Source organism: Macaca fascicularis, chromosome X, assembly GCF_037993035.2.
Source record: "Macaca fascicularis isolate 582-1 chromosome X, T2T-MFA8v1.1".
NCBI classification, from domain to species: Eukaryota; Metazoa; Chordata; class Mammalia; order Primates; family Cercopithecidae; genus Macaca; species Macaca fascicularis.
The window spans coordinates 20,064,129-20,087,395 of NC_088395.1; the positions used below are offsets into that span (position 1 = coordinate 20,064,129).

Below are 23,267 nucleotides of genomic sequence, written 5' to 3' on the forward strand. Positions count from 1 at the left end.
TCTAAGGTAGGCCTGTGTCATAATTCTAATCTCGTTTCTTTTGTTTATGTAAAGACCTAGTGACAATTCTAAATCATCCTATTATGAGGAATTTTGATTAGTATATACTAATTCAGAAGAAGGCATGTTTTATATTGGCCAGCTTCTAATCCCAACACAGAATTCGTTAATACTAACTCATGCTGGCAAAGCAACTAGATTCCTCTGAAATATTTTTTCTTCTAGAGTAATTATTAGATTTAAGCCCTTCTTGACTGAACATGAGAATGAAGAAGAAGAAATGTTGTTTATGTTTCTAGGACTATGTATTAAGAAACCTTTTTAAGCAGTTTACAAAAGCTTTTAGACAAACAGACCACTTTAATAGGATAGAAGTCCCCACTAACTTTATCTAACGTTATTGACTTCTATTTGGCCCCATTTATCGTATTAATAGGAACTTTAAAATGGGAAGAGACTTCTGGTTAAATATGGATATTCTACTCTCTACATTCTCCCAAAACCCCATGGAAATGACAATAATGGAAAAACTGCATCAACTCACAAGGACAGGAAGCAATAGTAGAAGATGGGTAAGTGGTAAACTAACAAAGCAGACCAGAGAAAGCTAAAAATCTAAGCCTAAGGAAAGGAAGCCAATGAAAAAGAAGCAAATTCTTGCCATTGAACTCTTTCCAATCAGCTTTCTAGCAGTTGACTCTTAAAGAAAAGATAGCAAAAGATCCCCAAGCATTTGGATAAAGGCTCTAAACATGAAAAACATCAAAATAAACAGAAAAAATGGAATAAAGGGAAACAAACAATATGAGGAACAGAAGATAACTTAAACACAACACAACAAAACAAAACTCATTCTTGTAATTTATGTCCATTGTGGGAGCAAAGATAATATGGCACCTCACCCTTTTTAAAGCTTCTTGTTCTTGTTTAAAAAGGGTGGTGGGGTGGAGGAAGGAACAAGTATCCTCAACAAATAAACTACAAGAAAAAGATAAGAAATAGAGAAAGAGCTCATAGATGAAAAGACTTAAAAAGATACCAACCAATTGCAAAGTTGAGACCTTATATGTATGAATCCTAATTTAAACAGACTGCATAAAGAAACACAAATTTTAATAGTAGGGACAACTAGCAATGTGAACAAAGACTGGATATCTTTATGCTCATTTTTAAGGTATGATAATACAGTTGAATTATTTCTTTTAGGAGTCTTTTTTTTTGAGAGAGAGTCTCGCCCTGTTGCCCAGGCTGGAGTGCATTGGCGTGATCTCAACTCACTGCAACCTCTGCCTCCCGGGTACAAACAATTCTCCTGCCTCAGCCTCCCGAGTAGCTGGGATTACAGGTGCCCGCCACCATGCCCAGCTAATTTTTGTATTTTTAGTACAGAGGGGATTTCACCATATTGGTTGGCCAGGCTGGTCTCAAACTCCTGACCTCGTGATCCACCCACCTCAGCCTCCCAAAGTGCTGGGATTACAGGCGTGAGCCACCGTACCCAGCCAGGAGTCTATCTTTTAGAGATATATACTAAAATATTTATGAAGAAATTCTATAGTATCTGAGATTTCATTCAAAATATCAAGAGGAGAAGGAGAACACTGATGAAAAAAGGCTGACCATGAGTTGATAAATGTTGAAGCAGGGACAAGGGTATATGGGGGCTCACTATATTCTTCTGTCTTTTTCTTAAATGTTTGATACTTTCCATAATTAAAATATGTTTTAATGAAATAATCAGAGAACAAGAAAATCTAGGAAATGAAAAGTGATGGCAGAAACAAAAAGGTCAATAGAAGGGTTGGAAGATGGTTGAAGAAATTTCACAGAAAATAGAAAAAATGGAAAATAGAAGATGGAAAAATAAAGAAAATTAAGGAACAATTCAGGAAGTTTAACCAACATATTCCAAAGAGTAGCACTTACAAATGTAGAATAAATGACAAAAACTTTCCCAAGACTGAAGAAATGAGTTTTTAGGTTGAAAGAGACCACCTCATATATGATATGACATAGTTTTAGAAACCCACACTCAAGAATACCACTATACAAATTTTAGAACACCAGGAATAAAGAGTAGATTCTAAAGACTTCCAAAGAGGAAAAGCAGCTTACACACAAAGGACTGGGAGTGAGACCAGCAATTAACTTCATCACTATAACACAGGAAACTAGAAGACAATGGAAGCAACACCTTCAAATATCTGGTGGAAAACTCTTTCTGACCTAGAATTTTATACTCAGCCAAATTATAAACTAAGTGAGGGGGTAGAATAAAGCCATTTCCAGACATGGAGGGTCACAAAAAATTTAGTATCCATTTACTCATTTTGAGGTAGCTATGAGAAGACGTGTTCCATCAAAACTAAAAAGTAAACTGAGAAAAAAGTAGGTACAGAATTTAGGAAAAGAGACTGAATACAGAAAAGAAGTGAAGGAAATGTGACTCTAGTATACTATTTCGTTTAGCTAGGAACAATTTTTATAAAGCTATAACAATGAAAACATTATTGGGAAGATGTGAAAAAGGAATCTGTGAGTGGGTGGCAGCATGAGAGAACTGAATCTTAGTCTTCCATGTTAGAAAGGCAATAGATTATGTCTCCAAATGAAAACAAAGAATTGCAATATAAAAGTGTTGAATATAAATGTAAATGGCAGCAGCTAAAGAGATGAAAGTCATTGTCTCTGGGGTTCAAGAATTAGGATAGGCAGAAGGGTGGGCAAAGCATAGCTATGTTATATGATAAGACTCTACAGATATTCTTTTGATAAAAATAAAAATTTAAGAACACATTCAGAATTATTCAGCAGTTTAAAGTTCCAGTAAGTCAAATATTTTCATTTTTCTATGATCTCTTTTATAGCTTATATGTATACAATTTTACATACTTGTAGTAGCCCAATTTGTTCTAATTTTCACTATATTCATTTTTGTAATTATATTTAAGATACTTTATTTTAATAATATCCTAAGTGGTAAACCATAATTTTATAACATTCCTCTATTTTTCCTTATTAAAAATTTTTTTTTAGGGACAGGATCTCCCTCTACCCAGGGTGGAATACAGTGGTGCAATCAAAGCTCACTGTAACCTTGAAGACCTGGGCTCAAGTGATCCTCCTGCTTTAGCCCCCCCAGTCAGCTGGGACTACAGGCACACACCACCATGCCTGGCTAATTATTCGATTTTTTGTAGAGATGAGGTCTCACTATGCTGCCCAGGCTGGTCTTGAATTCCTGAGTTCAGGCAATCCTCCCACCTCAGCCTCCCAAAGTGCTGGAATTATAGGAATGAGCCACTATAACTGGTCACAATTCCTCTAGTTTTCCAGTGTGTATGTGAGTTCTAACTTCTTGCTATTGTAAATAATGTTGCAATAAGAATTTTCAAGCCTATGAATCCATTTTTTGAAGCTATTTCCTTAGGTTAATGTAGCAGCAATAATGGCTTTCCAATGTATGCTGCCATCATATGAAATAACATGCATTAATCTCACTCTGTCACCCAGGCTGGAGTACAGTGGTGTGATCACAGCTCACTGCAACCTCAAACTCCTGGGCTCGAGAGATCCTCTTGCCTCAGCCTCCAGAGTAGCTAGAATCACAGGCTTGCACCACTACACCAATCTGATTTTATCTTCATTTTTTGTAGAGACAGGGTCATGCTATATCGCCCTAGCTGGTCTTGACCTCCTGGCCTTAAGCCATCCTCCCGCCTCAGCCTCCCAAAGTGCTAGGATTACAAGTGTGAGCCACTATGCCCAGCAAACTTTATTATTTTAATATGCATCTTTGACTTTCACCAAAACTGAACATTTCCCCAAAGATTATTTATCTCCGTGTGTAAACTTTATTCAAAATCCTCCAGATGGAGGATATAATGGTATTTCTTATCAATTCCTAACTCCTTCATTCTTTTTACATTTATTAGTTGGAATTATATTGCAAGAAAGAGTTTTCCCTTTTCCCCCATTAATTAATTTATGAATTAACCTATGGCTTCTTATTTTATTCAACTGGGTCGTAATCTATCACTATCATTTATTATTGCAATGTTTAAGTTGCCCCAGATTTGGCCAGTAGAAGCCCCTTAGCTAACTCCTTATATTAATATATTTTCCTGTCTTCCTATTTATACTATTTTTCATTGTATGAAATGTCAAAAATTTTTAAATTACTAATTTGTTTGTAATTTGCTCAATATTTCCTCACAAGTTTCCTAGATGTGTTAAGCTGTAAAATTCAGTTAGGGTGGAGTTTGTTACGGTGTTATTTTCCAGGTTGCTCAGGGCTATTTCTTTTTTTTTTTTTCTTTTTTTTGAGACGGAGTTTTGCTCTTGTCGTGTAGGCTGGAGTGCAGTGGTGCGATCTCGGCTCACTGCAACCTCCGCCTCCCGGGTTCAAGCGATTCTCCTGCCTCAGCCTCCCGAGTAGCTGGGATTACAGACACCCACTACCATGCCCGGCTAATTTTTTTTTTTTTTTTTATATTAGAGACAGGGTTTTGCCATGTTGGGCAGGCTGGTCTCAAACTCCTGACCTCAGGTGATCCGCCTGCCTCGGCCTCCCAAAGTGCTGGGATTACAGGCGTGAGCCACCGTGCCCGGCCTCTTCCTAACTACTTTTTACCTATGAGAACCAAATCTTGCATTAGGGTTTTCAAAATCACAGGCTCAGAATAAAAACTTATTTGGAGACCAGAAGTCATAAAATCCTTTAGAATAAAAGCATTTGGCACCCAGTAAATCAGTACATTTTAAAAAACATTAAAATAATTACATAAATCTGAAGATGAATCAAACCCAGTTTTAATCTTCTAAATGTCTACTTGTATAAAACCCAATATAAATTTATAATACTTCTTTTATACATGGCAACTCTGGTTCTCACTAGTTAAATGATTCCTAGCCCAGTAGGAAAAATTCACTAAAAGTCAATCTAAATTTAAAGCTGGTAACAGGAACCTATCCAGAATGTAAATAACATGCCAAGGAGTCCCATGAGCTCTATTGAGACCTTTCAGTTTGTTTAGACTACACGAACATTACAAATAGCAGCAACACTTACCTTTCAGTGTGGCCTTCTTCAATACCTTCATGGCATAAAGCTGCCTAGCATCAGTGCCTGAGATTTTTTTAACTAAGAAAACCTGTATTTAAATAAGAGAAAATAAATATTACAAAGTGGTACAAACTATACCTTTGTTAAAATAAGACCCTGCTATAATAGTTTATTATAATATAGATTCAGATATATTGTAGACTATTTCCCCTAAAATGTATCAATTATAAGTACTAGTTATAAACAGTAGTTATAACTTGGGGTGTCAATATAAGTGAATACATTTTTTTCCATTTTGTTGTTTGCCAGTTCCCAAAGAGCATGTAACACATTCAGACAGACCAAAAAAAAAAAAAAAAAAAAAAAATCCTTAAACTACATATGTATGAATTAGATGGAAAAAATCCCAAAATGTTTAAAGTATAACAGGTGGTATGATGGCTCTGCTTTTAACAAAACAGAAATTCTATTGAGCTCATCAAAATTGTTTTACAGGGGTTCCTCTTGACCACAATTTCCTGTTGATACAAGTACTCACTGATGAAGGGTCTTTTCTGTATACAAAGGTTGTATATAAATCTCACTGCTCAGCACAACAATTTAAAACACTTACATTGGGCCAGGAGCGGCGGCTCACGCCTGTAATCCCAGCACTTTGGGAGGCCCAGGAGGGTTGATCACCTGAGGTCAGGAGTTTGAGATCAGCCTGGCCAACACGGTGAAACCCCGTCTCTACTAAAAATACAAAATTAGCCAGATATGGTGGCTGGCACCTGCAATCCCAGCTACTTGGGAGGCTGAGGCAGGAGAATCACTTGAACCCGGGAGGCAGAGGTTGCAGTGAGCCAAGATCACACCATTGCACTCCAGCCTGGGCAACAAGAGCCAGACTCCGTCTCAAAACAACAACAACAACAACAAAAACGAAAAACAAAAACAAACAAAAAGAAATTGAAGAATCCTGTGCACAAATATTTAATGTGACGTAAGTCAGAACCCACCTCCCCACCTTTTCATGGTCAAATTATTGCATACACCTAAACATGAAGAACACAATTCTCAGGTATGTTATTGGGTATCCTGACTTTCCAAATATTTGTGCAAAATTAATAAAGCCTGTTCTAAATAATTCATGGTCATTCTATATCATGGCTAATACAAGACTACCAATACATCCTTTCTACTCATTTTGACCATTAGGTTCATGATTATTTCCATTGAACCTTTAAATAGATATGCCAAATAGATTTGAATTTCAACTCCTTTTCCCTATCCATTCTTTTGTAGCAGTGTTCTTATGCTGCCACAGGTGGGAAGAAGAGAAGCAATCACAATCAATAATTAAGTTTAGGATCTGCTTTCATTCATCTGAATTAGCACATCAGGCTATTAGCACAAAATTAAAAAATGATTCATTCGACTGATTCTAGGACAAGGCAGAGTTTCTCACTTTGAGAAATTGTGCCAAGTCAATAGGCAATGACCCCAAATCAAGTGAAGAGCACCACAACTTGCAGAGAAACCCTGATGCAGGGTGTGTTGCTCTCCTATAATCACCACCCCTTTCACCATGCCCCACGCTTTAGCTCCTTTCAGCCAGTTAGTGGGGAGCCAACCTAGGGAGAGAAAAGCATCATTAACCAGGGTGGATCTAAGCTCTGGAATGATGTTTAAGTGTTAAGGGTAATCAGAGATGATTAATATTTTTGATGGAAATAAAATTTGATTAGGTAGAGATAATTAGGATTTATTTGATATTTAATCATCCTTAAGATTCCCTAACCAAGTTTCTTGGTTCCATTCTGTAAGAAAAATTCTCCTGGTGAATTCCAAACTTTCAACTGTTCTTTGAATCCATCTTCTTAACACTCTAGCACTTCTTAGTTTGCAAAGTACTTTCACAACCATTTGTAACAAATCACTGTGTCGATTTTGGGAGGCAGACCTACTAGGCAATGCCTATTTTAGAGCTGTCCAAACTAGGGCTTAGGGGGTTAAGTAATTTGCCCAGTGTCACAGTGGAGGTACTGGGACAAAGTCCGTGTCAGTCACCCAGTATTCTGCTTCTGCTCAGGGTGCTGTTTATCTGTTCCCTTTGGCCAGTAACCAGCCAAGCCCAGCAGGAGCAGCAGCGGTCCCAGCTGCCATCACTTCCTCCACCAGAGCATTTCTGACCTTTTCTCACTCCCCCATGAAGCTATTCTAGTCTCTGACAGGTCATCCCTGTTTCCTTGGCTTACTGTGGCCTTTCAGAATGAGTAAGAAAGGAGACAACCTATTTTGAATGTTTGGTATTTATAGTATGATATTTAAGTTACTTTTAAAGATGTAAAGGGAGAAGCATGCTAATTCCAAGAACTTAAATATTGTGTTCCCTGAAAATCTAATGTATAAAAATTACCCATCTATTTGGTTTTGAGTGGTGTGATAATTTAATTTAATACCAGATATTATGTGCTTGGCCTTTTATCATTTAATTCTCACTACTCTCCTATGGGGTCAGAACTATTACACACTCATTAATTCTTTCCAGAATTATATGCCAGGCACTGTGCTACTGGTTCAATGCTGAGACTTGATACAAGGCATGACCCTTCACTCATGGAACATTTAGTCTAGTGGGGGAGACAGCCACTAAACAAATGAAAAACTGCAATTGTGGCAAGTGCCATGAAGATGAGGTATATAATGTTCTGAGAGGGTATAACCAGGGAACATAACCTGGGAAGGATGCAGGGAAAGCCGCCTTGAGATCACAGGTGCAAGAGGAGCTAATCAGCTGAGGAAGAGGCAGGGGTAGAGCAGAGTGTTTCAGGCAGAAGGAATAAAACATGGAAAGGCTTTCTAGCAGGATGGAGCTTAAGGACTTGGTCCTGCTTAAGGACCAAAGAAGGCAGCCAATGTGACCTGAACACAGAGAGTGAAATGAAAAGTATGAAAACTGATGCTGGAGAGGTAGCTAGAGACCAGACTGAGGGGCTCCTCAGCCATCTTAAGAATTCATCTTTATTATAAAAGCAAAGAGAGGCCACTGAAAGGTTACGAGGGGTAGAGTAAAAGATTAGTTCACGCTGGCTATCATGTAAATAATGGATCAAGGCAAGAATACATTTGGAAAGACCCAGTTAGGGGACTCCGTCAATAGACCAGGAAGAAAGGTGGTAGCATATTCTGGAGGGGTGGCAGGCAGGCTTTGAGAAATCTTTACTGAATCTACAGCACTTGGTGACAGATAAGATTGGCCAGGTCAGAGTGGGATAGGGGAGGTAGGGACTAGAAATATACACCAAGAATGCTTCCCAAGTTTCTAAATTGCTTAATGAGAGAAAAATGAAATAGAACAGTTTGAGGCTTAGGGAAAGATCATGAGTTTGGTCTTAGACACGTTGACTTTAAAGTGCTTTTAAGACACAGAAAAAGAGTAAGCAGCTGTGCATAAGAATTCAGAGCTTGGAGGAGCAATCTAGATTGGAGATATAAATCTGTTATGTCAGCTGTATGTGAGTTACAATTAAGATAGTGGGCACAGAGAAAATCAATTAGTAGAGTATTAGTAATAGAGAAGAAGGCAGCCTAGAATCAAACCTTAGAGAACTTCAATATTTAATGAGTGGCTAGAGGAAGGAAATGGTGATCCAAGAGGTTAAGTAACTTGCTCAAACACACACAGTGAATAAATAGAAGAAAAAAAACTGAATCGAAGTCTGGCTGACCTAGAGCCCAAACTTACAACCGTTATGCTCTGCTGGCTACTTACTCTATATTTGGATTAAAAGCATCCTTTTGGGTTCAAAAGAGGTTAACAACTGTAACAAATTACCTATGCTAGCCAAGAATTGCTAAATACCCCCACTAAAATACACAAGAGAGCTAAAGTGGTGCTGTTCTGAAACTTGCAAAGCATGATATCTTCAAATATTTCCTTACAGAGAGGTGGTAAGGAATCACTGCATTGTGAAAGTTGAATGCAATCTCCAAATGTTCCTTTTGCCAAGAAACAATCTAGACCAGTGATCCCCAACCTTTTTTAGTACCAGGGACTGGTTTCATGGAAGACAGTTTTTTCATAGACTGGCACAGTGGGAGGGGGAGATGATTTCAGAATGAAACTGTTCCACCTCAGCTCATCAGGCATTAGATTCTCATAAGGAGTGCACAACCTAGATCCCTCCCATGTGCAGTTCACAACAGGGTTTGTGCTCCTATGAGAATCGAATACTGCCACTGATCTGACAGGAGGTGGTGCTCAAACAGCAATGCTCGCCTGGGGGTTGGGGACCCCTGGTCTAAACAGATCAAGTAGCAGTAATTATAATGCTGTATTTCTCAAAATGGAGTACAGAAGTGCCCCTGAGGTGTGCAGTGTGTATGTATGTGGTGGGAGACAAGCAGGACATGAAAAACATTGATAAAGATGTTGCATTTTCGACTGGGCGTGGTTGCTCACACCCGTAATCCCAGCATTTTGGGAGGCCGAGGCAACTGGATCGCTTTGAGCTCAGGAGCTCGAGACCAGCCTGGGCAACATGGCGAAACCCCATCTCTATAAAAAAACACAAAAATTAGCTGGGCGTGGTGGTGTGTGCCTGTGGTCCCAGCTACTCAGGAGGCTGAGGCTGGAGAATTGCTTGAACCTGGGAGGCAGAGGTTGCAGTGAGCCGAGATCATGCCACTGTACTCCAGCCTGGGTGACAGAGGCAGATCCTGTCTTCTGCAGGAATTTTACTTGGTGGCTTTGGGAAACATTTTTTGATGTTAAAAACAAACACGATGTTACTGAACAAAATGCAAACTTTGCACTCATTTTAAAGACAAGCCAGGAGTCAAGAAAACTTCAAAATTGTAGCAGTAGCCCCCAACCCTACTTCTTTGGGAGCATCACTCACTTTATGCTGGTATTAGAGTACACTGGAAGGGAGGCTGAGATGTGCTGTTGTACTGTATTGCAAGATCACCATCCAACCCTACCCAAGGACTCAAAAAGAGGCCAGTGTATCAAGGGAACATCTTGTGATTTTTAACCATTCAAGAATCACAACTGGAGAGGTCATGTGGTCTTGAAGACAAAGTATGAAGCAAATACTACCAATTTACTATAAGTTCTCAATGTACTTTTGAACTTTATTCACTTTCCCACACTTACTGATAGTGAGAAATGTAAAAAAACAGAAAACATTGCTGGTAGGAAGACTGGTAGCATTTCATAAAATATTTGTTTCCTCATGTGTATGAAATACATATGAAATTAAAAGACAACTTTTAAAAAAGCACACACTCATGACTTACCTTTCCAAATGATCCCTGCCCTAATACTTTTAAAAGTTCAAACTGGGAAGGATCTGCCTTTTCATGTCCTTCCTTTACATGATGTGTGATTGCAATTTCTTTGATACTGACTTCTTCCTGTTGAGATAAATGTAAGGGGAGCAAACAGGGTTAGCCAGAGCTATTTTCTCCCGCTAAAAATCAAACAATATTAATTTAATCATACTAGAAATTAATTAGAAATCAATCTAATTTCTAAGCAAATTAGAAATCCTCAAATTAACATACAAAATCACCATTTACCAACCCATCAAGTGAATATGCCACACATATATACTTTCAGGTTAAGTGTCAGAGATAGTTATTATACCAGCCTACTACATAGACCAATTTAACCTCTACATGACATTTAGTACTAAATATTTCCAAGTCTTCATTCTCTCTACTGGAGATAATTAGAATAGTTTTATTGGGTGGGGGCAGAGGGTGTAAAGAAGTCTGAAAATAACAGATCGGAATAATCTGCTGTGCTCTGGTGTGTGGTTATACTACGCAGAACTAATGCTATTTAAAAAAAGTGTTTATTGAGGAGAGGGGTTGAAAAATATTCCAGGGTAAAAATGGAGATTTCTAACCTCAATGTGGCTGTTTAAGTACACTGAAGTTTTATCCCTTTGAAATGTCTGTTACTTTCTGTTTCTAGAATAATCTGGGATCTGAAAGGGGAGAAAGGAGTAACTCTAAAACACAAAAGGAGAAAAGATTTAACATTTGGATGGATAATCAGACATGGAAAAAAATGACTATTCAGCATGATGGAACAGTGAGAGGTATCTGGGTTAAGAAAAGGATTTTCAAAGATAGTGAACATTTTAATATATTTGAGGAAAAGTGTCAGAACAAAGAGAAAATATATGAAATATACACAGGATTTCAATTACTTATGTGAGATCAGCAGATTAGGTTATCTTATTTAATCAAGACACATAATGTATGTTATAGTCAAAAATTACAACAAAACAAAACCTGACAAAATCAGAAACATAAGCCTGTCAAATAAAGACTAGCATTTCTATTTTGTTGACTATAATGTTTTTTTCGCAGTGCATAAGTACTGTTAGTAGAATCTCAATGTGTTATGTAAACATAAATAATCTATTGTTTTTGTTATTGTCTTATCCCAAACAAACATTTGCATTCACTTAACCTTTTCTGAGATGTCCTTAGAATGCTGGCAATATAAGGAATTACAAAGATTTCTCAAAAGGACATACCAGAATATCCTAACATGGTAGCTTTTGAAAATGAGTAGTAAAAGGAAAAATGCTCCCAGAAAAGGAGAAAAAGGAATCCAGGCCCCCTACTTTATTTCCAAGACAGAGGCTGTAATTTGTAGGTTATCCTACTACTTAGGCAGTTCAATCATACTGGACTCTCCTGGGACTTCGGGAACAATAATCAAATCATTTCCTAACATCAGTATAGCTCTTTATTTCACAGTTTCCCGTGCATTATCTCCTTTAATTCTCACAACGATCCTGTGCAGTAGGTATTAGCGTAGAACCAAGCATTAGCTGACTCTTAAGACGCTACCTCTTTCCTCCAAATAAGACCAAGGTACAAGGGTTTCAGACACCCTTTTCTCCAGAGACCAAGGGCTTCAGAGTGATAGCTGTTAGTAGTCATTAGTACAATAGGGAAGGCAGGAAGCAAATTATCAAATTTTTTAAAAAAACCTTTCAAAGAACAAAGTATATGTGGGATTAAGATTTAGATAGAAATCCAGCAAATACTATTATTGAGCACCTACTACATATCAACCCTGTGTTAGGTGTTTTTTCATGTTTTATATTCATGCTTCACAACAAATCTTTGACCACACATTAATGTTAGAGAGGACTGATATAATATAAACGAGTAAACCTTAGAACAAGCATAAACACTTCAGAGTTTTCTATGTACTCTCCCATTTACCACTAGAAATTTGACAGATCCTCTAAAAACAAACTGGTTTGAATATTCTACGGTCTGAAATTTAAAGAGATTAACTGAAGGCTAAAGATCACAAGCCAGTAAGTGGTAAATTTAGGGCTCAATTCTAGGTCTCCTGACTTTGAAAACAAGGCCCTTACCATTACACCACACTGAGATCAATGACAGGAAACCTATAGGCTTATGACCCTGGTCTTCGTAACCCGTCTGTTAGCTCAGTTGATTACAGCAGTGTTCTTTGAACTTTTTGGTAGCACATCCTTAACAGGAAAACGAACAAACAAAAAAACCCAAAACAACAAAAAACACAAAACCAAAAATCCCTACATACACAATATTTGTATCCTTAAAATTATATACACGTAAAGAAGTTCTCTTCTTTTTCTATACCCCAAAGTGCTGTCACATCATACTCTGAAGACTAACCAAGTTAATGGGCTGGATTCCAGCATGTGTCAGTCTCGTGTTAAAAACCAAACAAAGAAACAAACAAACAAAAACTACCTCTTCAAGAGCCTAATTGGAAACTAGCAGCCATTTATGCCTTTAAATTGAGGTCATGAAGAACTCTATTTTGTAATGTTATATATTTTTTACATTTTTCTTTTGTAGGTAAATGGGATGTGATTTATCAGGTAACAGTATTTTTTCACCTTATATTTCACAGCAAATCCTACAAAAATTGTTGGTCACAAATCAAGATGCAACACAAGCAGGGAAGAACAATCACCTAATTATAAACACATTCCATTTTGTAGCAGGCATACAGGATCAACCCTTACCCTTAAATAGTGTGAGCTACAATCAGGCCATGAACTTCAAAATAAACAATTACTACTCTCATCTTTGATGACTACCCTTCCTTTCATCTCATGTCAAATAAGTTACTAAAAAATGCAGAGTCTGACTGGGCGCAGTGGCTCACTCCTGTAATCCCAGCACTTTGGGAGGCTGAGGTGGGCGGATCACCTGAGCTCAGGAGTTCGAGACCAGTCTGGCCAACATGGTGAAACCCTGTCTCTAGTAAAAATACAAAAATTAGCTGGGCCTGTAATCCCAGCTACTTGGGAGGCTGAGGCAGGAGAATCGCTTGAACCCAGGAGGCAGAGATTGCAGTGAACTGAGATCGCACCACTGCACTCCAGCCTCCTGGGCAATAAGAGCAAGACATCGTCTCAAAACAACAACAACAACAACAACAAAAAGTAGAGTCTAGCCTGGACAATATAGTGAGACTCTGTCTCTACCAAAACATTTACAAGATTAGCCAGGTGTGGTGGTTGGTGCGAGCCTGTAGTCCCAGCTACTCAGGGAGCTGAGATGTGAGGATCGCTTGAGCCCAGGAGGTCGAGGCTACAGTAAGCCATGATCGTGCCACTGCGCTCCAGTCTGGGCAACAGAGCAAGACCCTGTCTCAAAAGAAAAAAAAAGCAGTGTCTCTCTTTGGTCCCTTCAGTATAACAACCACATACCAAAATACTATGTATCAAGCACAGTGTTGAGAACACTTTTTATTCTTTCTTTTTCTATTTCCAGTGGTATCATCAAGGTATAAGCCTTCATTACCTTTCAGCTAGAAAACTGAAACTAGATTGGTTACTCATAATATCCCTTTCTGCCTGCGTCCACTCCAATTCATCTTTTTGACAAATTCACTTTCTGAAATTATACAGCTTCAGTCATATGACCAGGCTGTTCAAAAACTCCTCCAAGTTTTCTCAAATTAAATGCACTGCTTCACCTGGGCATTCGAGGTCCTCTACAATATGGCCTCAACCTACTTTTGTGATATTATCTCCCAACGTTCTCTTACACATAGCCTTTTGTCAACCCAGGTTATTTCTTATTCCCTAAACTTTTTGTTTTTAAAATCAAAGTAATACATGCACGTTAGTAATAAACAGTGGCAGAATAGCTTATGGTGAAAAGCAAGTCTCTTCTCACCCTCATGCCCAGACTTGAAAAAAAATTAGTTCTGCATCTGCTTTGATAATTTCTTAATTTATTAACCTTAAGACAATGTCTACTAACTTAAGGTGAGGGACTTACTTATATTATGCCCCTTCACTTCATCATCTTCCTCTCTATTGTTTGGTAATTATATTACCTTTACATAAACTTCTCATCTTTTCTCTGCTTTGGACAGAATCCTAACTCTTCCCTTTGAAAAAGGAGGCTAATAGTGCCCATATATTCTTCCTCTTAAACTTCTTCCCATTTGCTGCTAGCTGTATATAATTTTATTAATATTAAGGCTATTAATTTTAAGAAAAGTAACATTTCCTCCTGCAACCACAACCAAATCCTTCATGCTCTCTCTATAGCCTAATTCTAAAGTTGAAAGCCTATAGACAACAGCATCCATATTATCATGACAATATATGGTTCAAATGAAGGCTAAGTAATATATTAAATTTCCTCTTATATGGGCCCATAACAACGACTCCCAGGCCAATCTAAGGGGACTTAAAAAAAATTAAAAATAAAAACTTCATTACATGTTAAAATGGTTACTTCACTGTTTTCAGTTTCCTATGTCTCTTTCTTAGATTACCCCCTTGTAACTTCCAAAGAAAGGTGTCCTGGAAGAAAACTTTCTGAACCTCACACATCTGTAAATGTTGTTATTTTGTCTTCCCATTTGTATAGTTTGGCTTAGTACCAAATTCCAGAAGAAAAATAATCTTGCCTCAGAACTTTGACACCATAGATCCACTGCCTTCTAGCATCCAGTTCTGCTGATGAGATGGATGATGCTAGTCTAGTCACACTTTTTGGTAGGTCTGGTTTTTCTTTCTGGAAGTTTTAAAGATTTTCTCTGTCCTTGTGTTTCTGAAGTTCCCCAATAGTGAGATAAACAGGGTCTTCTTTCCTTCAGAATGCTAGATGCTTGGTGAACCTTTATAATCTAAAGACCTGAATTCTTTAACTTTGTGGGGAATTCTAACATTTCTTTGATAATTTCCTTCCACTCATTTTTCAGGGCTTCTCTTTTTGTGACTCTTCTACTAATTGAATACTGTATATCTGAAATGGAATCCTTTATGTCATTTTTTTTCTCTTATTTTCTGTTTCCACTTTTTTTTTTGAGACAGGGTCTGGCTCTGTCACCCAGGCTGGAGTGCAATGGTGCAGTCTCAGCTCACTGTAGCCTCAACCTCCTGGGCTCCAGCAATCCTCCCACCTCAGCCTCCCCAGTAGCTGGAACTACAGGCATGTGCCACAACACCTGGCTAATTTTTTCATTTGTTTGCAGAGACAGGGTCTCACCACGTTGCCCAGGCTGGTCTGAAACTCCTGAGTTCAAACAATCCGCCTGACTTGGCCTCCCAAAGTGCTGGGGTTACAGGAATGAGCCATCATGTCCAGTACTGTCTCTATTTTCTAAGAGACTTTCTTGACTTTATCTTCCCACTTTCATACTAAATTTTTTATTCTGGCAAATCTTAAAGTAAATTTTCAAGTGTTTCTTTTCTTTGTGTGTGTGTATGTGTGTGTGTGTGTTTTAAAAAGCATCTTCCTCCACTCCCTACTCTCTTCCCCCCAAAACAGATGCGATCATTTCAAACCTCTTTAGGGATACAAACAGGGATTTATAAAATATTTTTCTAAATCAGGGCTCAGAGAGTACGGAAAATACTCTTGAGGATGGAGAGAAAAGATAATTCCTGTGGCAAGTTTGACATTGGTTCAAGTTTCAAAAACCTGCCACTGTTTTATCCTGAACACGCTTTTCTGTTCCAAGTTTAAATTTCATAAGACCTAAATTTTCACTAATCACACCAGCAAACTATTTTCTATCTACTTTACATATATGCAAAATTACAGTAGTATAATAGGCAAAATATCCTGGGTTGAGATCTCGATGCCCAGATTGTACTTAATGTCACCAGGTCATAGGACCATGACTATTTTAGAAATGAATCTAAGGTTCAACCAGGACATAATACTAATGCTTGGGCAATCTTGGACAACAGGTAGGAAAGCAACAATGTACTTTTCTAGCTCATACTTGGAATCTAATGAGATGGATGCAGAAAGGAATATCAGATTTCCAAGGGCAGTGATAAGCCAAGAACAGACTGACATGTGCATGTGACAAACATATCTTATGTCACTAAATCACCTGTTACTGAAATAAATCTGTCACATGAAAACATAAAATTATAATTTGACTTGACATTTTATAAAACTGTGTTTTTGCCTATACATGGTAAAGCAGCTATATTAATAGTTTTATGGAAAAAATTATGTTAATAAACTGGAACAGAGACATAAATTATATACACTCTAATTATTCTGTGAGGCTCACATATTTTTACATTCTCTGGCACAACTGTTTTTTAAATGATAAATGGGTATCTGTCCATTCACTACCACAAAAAACTAACTTTGTGCATTTAAAAACAGTAATAATAAATTCCATGTTATTATTTTTACATAGACTATTTTGATTTGATAAGCAAAAGTCTGACTGTAGGCAAAATTTTGAGGATGGCAGCAGATCTACATCACGCCCTGTTTCATTCTTCCTACATTTCCACCCCTTTCAGACATTTGCCACCTCCCTCAGCCTAGGTGTTCAATACCCTTAAGCTATGTACGGGAATTCACTAATTCATTCTTCCATCCATTTAAATATTTATTTTTGAGCACCCGATACATGCTAGGTACTCTTCTAGGAGCTGGGATATACAGTAAGTCAAACGGACCAAAAACTTTGCCTTTTTGACAACAGACCAAATAATAATAATAATAATAATAATAATAATAATAATAGGTAAATAAAGGTTAGAACATGATAAATACTACGAAGAAAAGATACTGAGTTGAGTAAAGGGATGAGAATAGCAGACATGGAAAGGGGGGATTGTAATTTTCAATAAAGTAGTCAGGGCAGGCTTTATTAAGAAGATGCTATTTGAGAAAGACCTGAGGAAGGTGAGAAAGTCAAGCACCTGGGGGAAAAGCATTCCTAGGAGAGGGATGAGCCAGTACAAAGGCCAGAGTGGGAGCACACCTGGACACTAGAGTTTAAATCAGAGAGTATGAAAGAGACATAGAGAAGAGTGAGGTCAGAGAGAGAACTAAAACTCAGGTGGCTCTCCTGCTTTTGCTTTTTCCTGAACGCCTGGTCCCAGTGAAAATGTTTCTGATCTATGACATATTCTGTTAGGACCATTCCTTTTCATTGGAAGGCCATTCAAATTATGGGCCACGTATTGTACTAGGTGTTAGAGATACTAAGACAATTTACCTGGATCTCAAAGATTTATTATTAAATATTTGTTGAGATATGACCCCGATGGATAAAACGAAGTCAGTTCAGTTGAAACATATAATTTTAGAAATTCTGTAAAGAGTGTCATTTTGGACATCATGGAAAAATGAGGAGAAAATTTATGGGCAGGTAGATCTTTTGGTATCCCTCAGTCATACAGAAAGCCACCCAGTTTGTTTCCCAGGACCAACAAAAGGTCCTTAGGTTTACACCTCAATGGTCTTTAAGGTCCACTCTTTAGTGGGGAAAAAAATAATCTAATGTTTCCTTTTCAAGTTGTAAGAGAAAAATATCATTTTGATCTTAAAATGTAAAAAGGATTAAAGAAACTGAAATTAATGCTATTTGAATTATCAAAAACCTAATATTGTAACATGCTAACTAAGAAAACAAACTGAGAGATATTAACTGATTTCAAAGAATGATTCAACGTTTGGCATTATGCCCTGCCTTGTATACATAATTTCCTTTTTCCTCCCCTCCCTTGAGTCAGGAAGTGTGTTCTTGAGGCATTTGTATTTTCTAAATTGTTTTGAATGCCAGAAAATATTATTGAAGCTTGAAGTAAAATATTTAAATGTTTCTTGGTAAAAATCAGTTCTAACTATGGATGTGTAACCATTTTTTGTTGTACCATAAAAAAGAGCTTACAAATGAAAAATGCACACTTTATTTGTCCCTTAAATGTCATTCTAAATTAAACTATCACCCTTTATATAGATACCTATAGTTCTATAATATGTAGTTTTATTTTAAAAAGATATGTTAACCTCTTTGTAGATGATCAAGATACATAAAAATTATTTTGTTGTGACACAAAATTAGGCTGGTTATTCAAGCCATGGTGTGAAACTACGTATTAAAATATTCTAGATTACAATCTGACTGAATTCGATTCACTTCATTTGCTATGGAATGATAAATAAATTCAACATTTTTCATTTAACCAAATTCTTTAAGAGAGCTTTAAGTTCTTATAAGTCAGCTCCTTTTATCCATGTTTGAGAAAACAGCAAGCTGGTTCTCCAGATTAACATTTCTAATCACTGCCACAAAGAGCAGAGTTTTCTCCCAATCTGGAATCCCGATCAGCAAATTTAATTCTCTTTAAAGAGCTGCTGGATAGTACAATTCTCATGGCAAAATATCAAGTTGATTTTGGCAGGATTATAGATTAAATATATTGCAAATTAACATCCACTAAGCCCATTTTAACAGAATAATTCTTTGAAAATTGTTCCTACTCTAAATCAGATAAAATTACTTGCTTAAAGTTATTTAAATATGGAGTCGCTTAAAAACTTCCATGTTTTTACAGGAACCAATTTCCACCAAAATGTGATTTTAAGTTATTGACTGCTTAAAATAACATACTCTCCTACCCACTAAAGTTGTTTTCATTATAGTAATCTCCTAAATATTAGCAAATTTGCAATTCTGTTTATGCCTGGTTTAATTTTGAGAATTAGTCATTTGTTTTACTATAAAAAATTACAAACACTAGCAAGATAAAAATTACTCTAGCACTAAACAAACAAACAAAAACCCAATATGAAAGTAAGTTGACAAAATATACAGAGTTGAAATGTATAATATACATAACTGGCTTACTTTTAGTAAACAGAGATATTATCCTTTAAACGTTCTATCAAAACTGGTTTTGAATTTTGAAAAGTTGCTTTAAAGAACATATAAAATAATTACTATAATTATAGTTAGCTCCAACTAAAACATTTTATTCTTTAAAAGAAGGTGAACAGAGCTTACCTGTATAGAGCGAACACGAAAAGACAAAAATTTAAACATGGCTACGAAACCATGATGGTGATAAAAGAATTTCTGACGGTAAAACTTAAGTTAGAAAGGGAAGGCCAAGCCCCTGCAAAGTTTTCTCCTACCAGCTGTTCCGGCAATTAGAAAATTTCCTGTCAGGCGGGTCCTGAAAATGCTAGAAAAAGAGGCCGGACAATTTTCCTGTGGTAAAAGAAAGAAGAAACCTGCCGACAGGGGCACTAATGTAGCTGGATAGGTAGGGAGGCCAGAACAGGAAATCAAAACAGATTTGCTGATAGCCAAATCCTGTTGAAATGTTCTTTTCTCCTAGTTCCCAGCAATCCGGACAATTTTCACAACCAGTGAAACAAACGTTATTTTAGAATCCTGAGAAATGCCAGAATTTCTTAACTATATGACCCTTTAAAACAACTGAAACTAGTTGCCACTACTGAAAGTTGCTAAACTGATGCACAAGTGGAATTTGACCCTTTGCAGTGTGTTTACACACACACTCAAGCCGTGGTCTCAAGACAATTTTAAGGTTATACACAGGCATGTCATGGGTGTTCCCTGTCAATGAGGAAGAGTTTCATAACTACAGGTAAAAAATGAAGACCACAGGCAAGAAACTTTTAAAATTGTGATGTAAGGACAAATGCGACCTGTCTTAAATGAAAGTAAATTACTTTTGAATTTATGTTAGTCATAAGCATTAATTATCAACCAGATTCAAGACTTAAAGGCCCATAGTTAAAACTCATATTCCTAGTTGATAAAATATAAGTTAAAAAAAAAAAAGAAGTCCAATCCTTGGGTTATTAGCAAAATGGAACACTTAAGAAGCCATCTTGGAAAAGAAGGAGGGGTCAAGCTACCATATAATCCCTCACTCCATTTCATTTCATACTGTAATACCTTATAGAAATTTTTCTAAGGTATTTTTGCTTTGGAAAATGACAAGTATGCCAACATTCAGAACATAATCACTGTAATAGTGGCATTTAAAACAACCAAAGAACAGCAGCTTCAAGAGTTGTGGGATAATGCTCTACTTAATGAACATTTAATCTATGTGGAACCAACAAAAACCTCAAGGGTTAATCTACACAGCCTGTAAGAATTTAATAAAATCATGGAATTTTCAAAACCTGAAGATGCTCTAGAAAGTACCAAGAATAATCGGCTCACTTTCTGGATAAAGAAACTGTGGTCAAGATAGGCCCATATTTGATGATAGAGCTATCTATAATGGGAGTTCAGTTTAGTACCCACTTACTGAGCAAACATTAGAGAGCCCATTATGTGCTACAGATCCTACATGAAAAGCCAGGACTCTTCCTCCTCTATCAAATTTTTATGAAAATGTTCTATAAATGACCTAATGGAAGTTGAAGAGTAACTAAAAAAAAAAACCTTGCTCAATTTAAAAAATTATCTTATATAACCAAATACATTAGCAGCAACAGGGACCCAAATAAATACCTAAGATAGAACTTTGAATTCTGCCTGGAAAATTGTGCACTCTTCTTGTTTAAAAACGCATGCTTCAGTTTTTCAGCAAGGCAGGCACTTAGGAACTCTCCCATCTCCCAAAAGGAATTACTTAAGACTCCTTACAACACTCCAAAAGGGCAGCAAGGCAAGGACAACCACCTAACACAGAATGGCAGTCTGAACATGAGGTGGCTCTTGAGACTATGTCAGGAAAAAGCATCATGTTTACTGCACAACTAATGAAGTAGGATATCTCTGTAAGTAGCAGTCACTGACTTTATTCAAGTAATATTTTTAAACACGAGCAACCAAATACCCTTTTTTAAACGTAAAGGATTAGTGAAAATTGGCTTTAATTACTACTAGTGCTCAGGTTAATAATTCACATTTTGCTGTGTGTTATGCTTTTTAATAATTAGCACTAAGAAATGAAGCAATATTTCAGACACCAAAATCTGAAATAAGTCTCCAAGTTGAAATGATACCTTAATTAAAACAGTGTGGTACTACTATAAAACACAAATAGAGTGACAGAAAAGAATGTGGCACTGTACATCAGAGGGAGATGTTAGGATATATGGCTACCTATTTGGAGAATGCAGATACCATAAGGGAAAGTATTAATACAGATTTGATTATAAAAGTTTAAAAGGTCTTTATATCAAAAGGCACTGAAAACAAAGTTAAAAGACTAGCTGATGTGATTGGAATTCCTTATAATCACATTACAATTCATCAATGAGCAACTGCTTTATTCAGGTGTTATCTATCTCCTAACCAGAATGTGAGCTCTTAAAAGTCCTTTAGTACATCTCTTATGGTATTTATTACTGTTTAAGCACATCCCATTGCCCAGATTAATCTTGAGATTAACACCAAATATCACACATAAGATCTCAAATAAATGGCTTCCTTAATAAGTATCATATGCTGAAATCTGAAATGGATGCTACTTGTGTGGTTGTGCACATGAAACTAGATACTGTTCTTTTTTTCCATCTCTAACTTTAAAATTTCTTAAAATTTATCTTACTAAATTTTTGTTTTAAACATTTTATTGATTTAATCATTTACCTTATTATTTAAAAAGTAACTATTATAAAAATAATGGATGCCCATTATTGAAAACTTAGATAATAAACAAAAAGGGAAAAAATTTAAAAAATCACTATTTTGGTGATTTTTCTTTCCAGTCTTTTCTATGCACATATATGAACCATACTACACATAGTATCACTTTTTCCGTAAAGGGACAGATAGTAAATATTTTCAGCATTGCAGGACATACGGTTTCTGTCAACTCTGTCAGTGCAGTGAGAAAACGAATGGGTAAGGCTGTGTTCCAATAAAACATCTTTTACAGAAACAGGTGACAGGCCCATGAGTGTAGTTTGCTGACCCCTGTTCTCTATTCCTCAATGCATTATTAATAACTGTTGAAAATTCGATTATACAAATCTCCTGTTGTTGGGTCTTTGATCTACACCATGGTGCTGTCCCATCATTTGTACACATTCACATTTAGAAATAATTTCTAGAAGTAGAACTGTATATTCAAGAGTATGCGGCATTAAGGTTTTTGATCCTAACTTATTTGGCACGTTGTCCTCCAGGAAGAACCTGAATAATAAGGAGGGAACCACATCAAGACCTTGGGCAGGGGCAAACTATAGCCAGGCCTGGCCAGCCTAAGGGCCAAATCTGCCCATGTCCATCTCTGTTTAAATATTATCTTCAACTGTGTTTGCCCTACAATGGCTACCGCTGAGTTGAGTATTTGCAAGAGAGATCATATGGCCTACAAAGTTTAAGATATTTATTTACTATCTGGCCCGTTATACACAAAGTTTGCTGACTCATAGGGTAGAGTCCTCAAACAGAATGAACAGCAAATGCCAAAGCACAGAGATAGGAATGAGCTTAATGAATTCAAGACACGAAGGAAAGGCCACAGTGGCTAGAATGCGATGAACATCAAGCAAAGGGTAAGGAAATGAAGAGGTAGCTTAGGGCCATATTAAGTGAGGCCTTAGACCCAAGAAATTTGGGTTTGTATTTTATTTCAAGTGTAATGGGAAACGAATCTTCCTCATTTTAGGCAATGACATTATTACCTTTCTCAAAAACCTATGAGTCCTTTTTGGCCTTTTCTTTCTTATCTAATTTCCTTCCTTTCATATTTAATCCCTCAACAAATTCTAATTTTATCTCAAAAATAAACCTCAAATCTGTCTATTTCTATTTCCTCTGCCATTCCCAGTACAAACTATCATCTATTGTCATAAAACTGGTTTCTCTGCTTCTAAATTTTCCCTGTGCAATCCTTTATCTTCACAGCAGCCAGAATCATCTTAAAACAGAAATCAAGGCCGGGCGCGGTGGCTCAAGCCTGTA

The 23,267-nt window shown here is 36.9% G+C and overlaps 1 protein-coding gene across 18 annotated transcripts in view; it reads right to left on the minus strand.

The window, feature by feature from the left end:
* RPS6KA3 (ribosomal protein S6 kinase A3) overlaps positions 1–23,267 on the minus strand; it is a 116,651-nt gene that overhangs the window by 48,077 nt on the left and 45,307 nt on the right. For 16 of the 18 annotated variants that reach the window (XM_005593147.3, XM_074029036.1, XM_045383535.3 and 13 more), the window contains 2 exons: positions 10,352–10,468; positions 5,072–5,153 (listed from right to left, as the gene is read on the minus strand). In XM_005593147.3, the coding sequence (XP_005593204.1) occupies positions 5,072–5,153; positions 10,352–10,468 (199 nt within the window). Of the gene's footprint in view, positions 1–5,071; positions 5,154–10,351; positions 10,469–19,370; positions 19,651–23,267 lie in introns of those variants that run through there. The other 2 variants (XM_074029042.1, XM_074029037.1) reach the window with 1 other exon arrangement.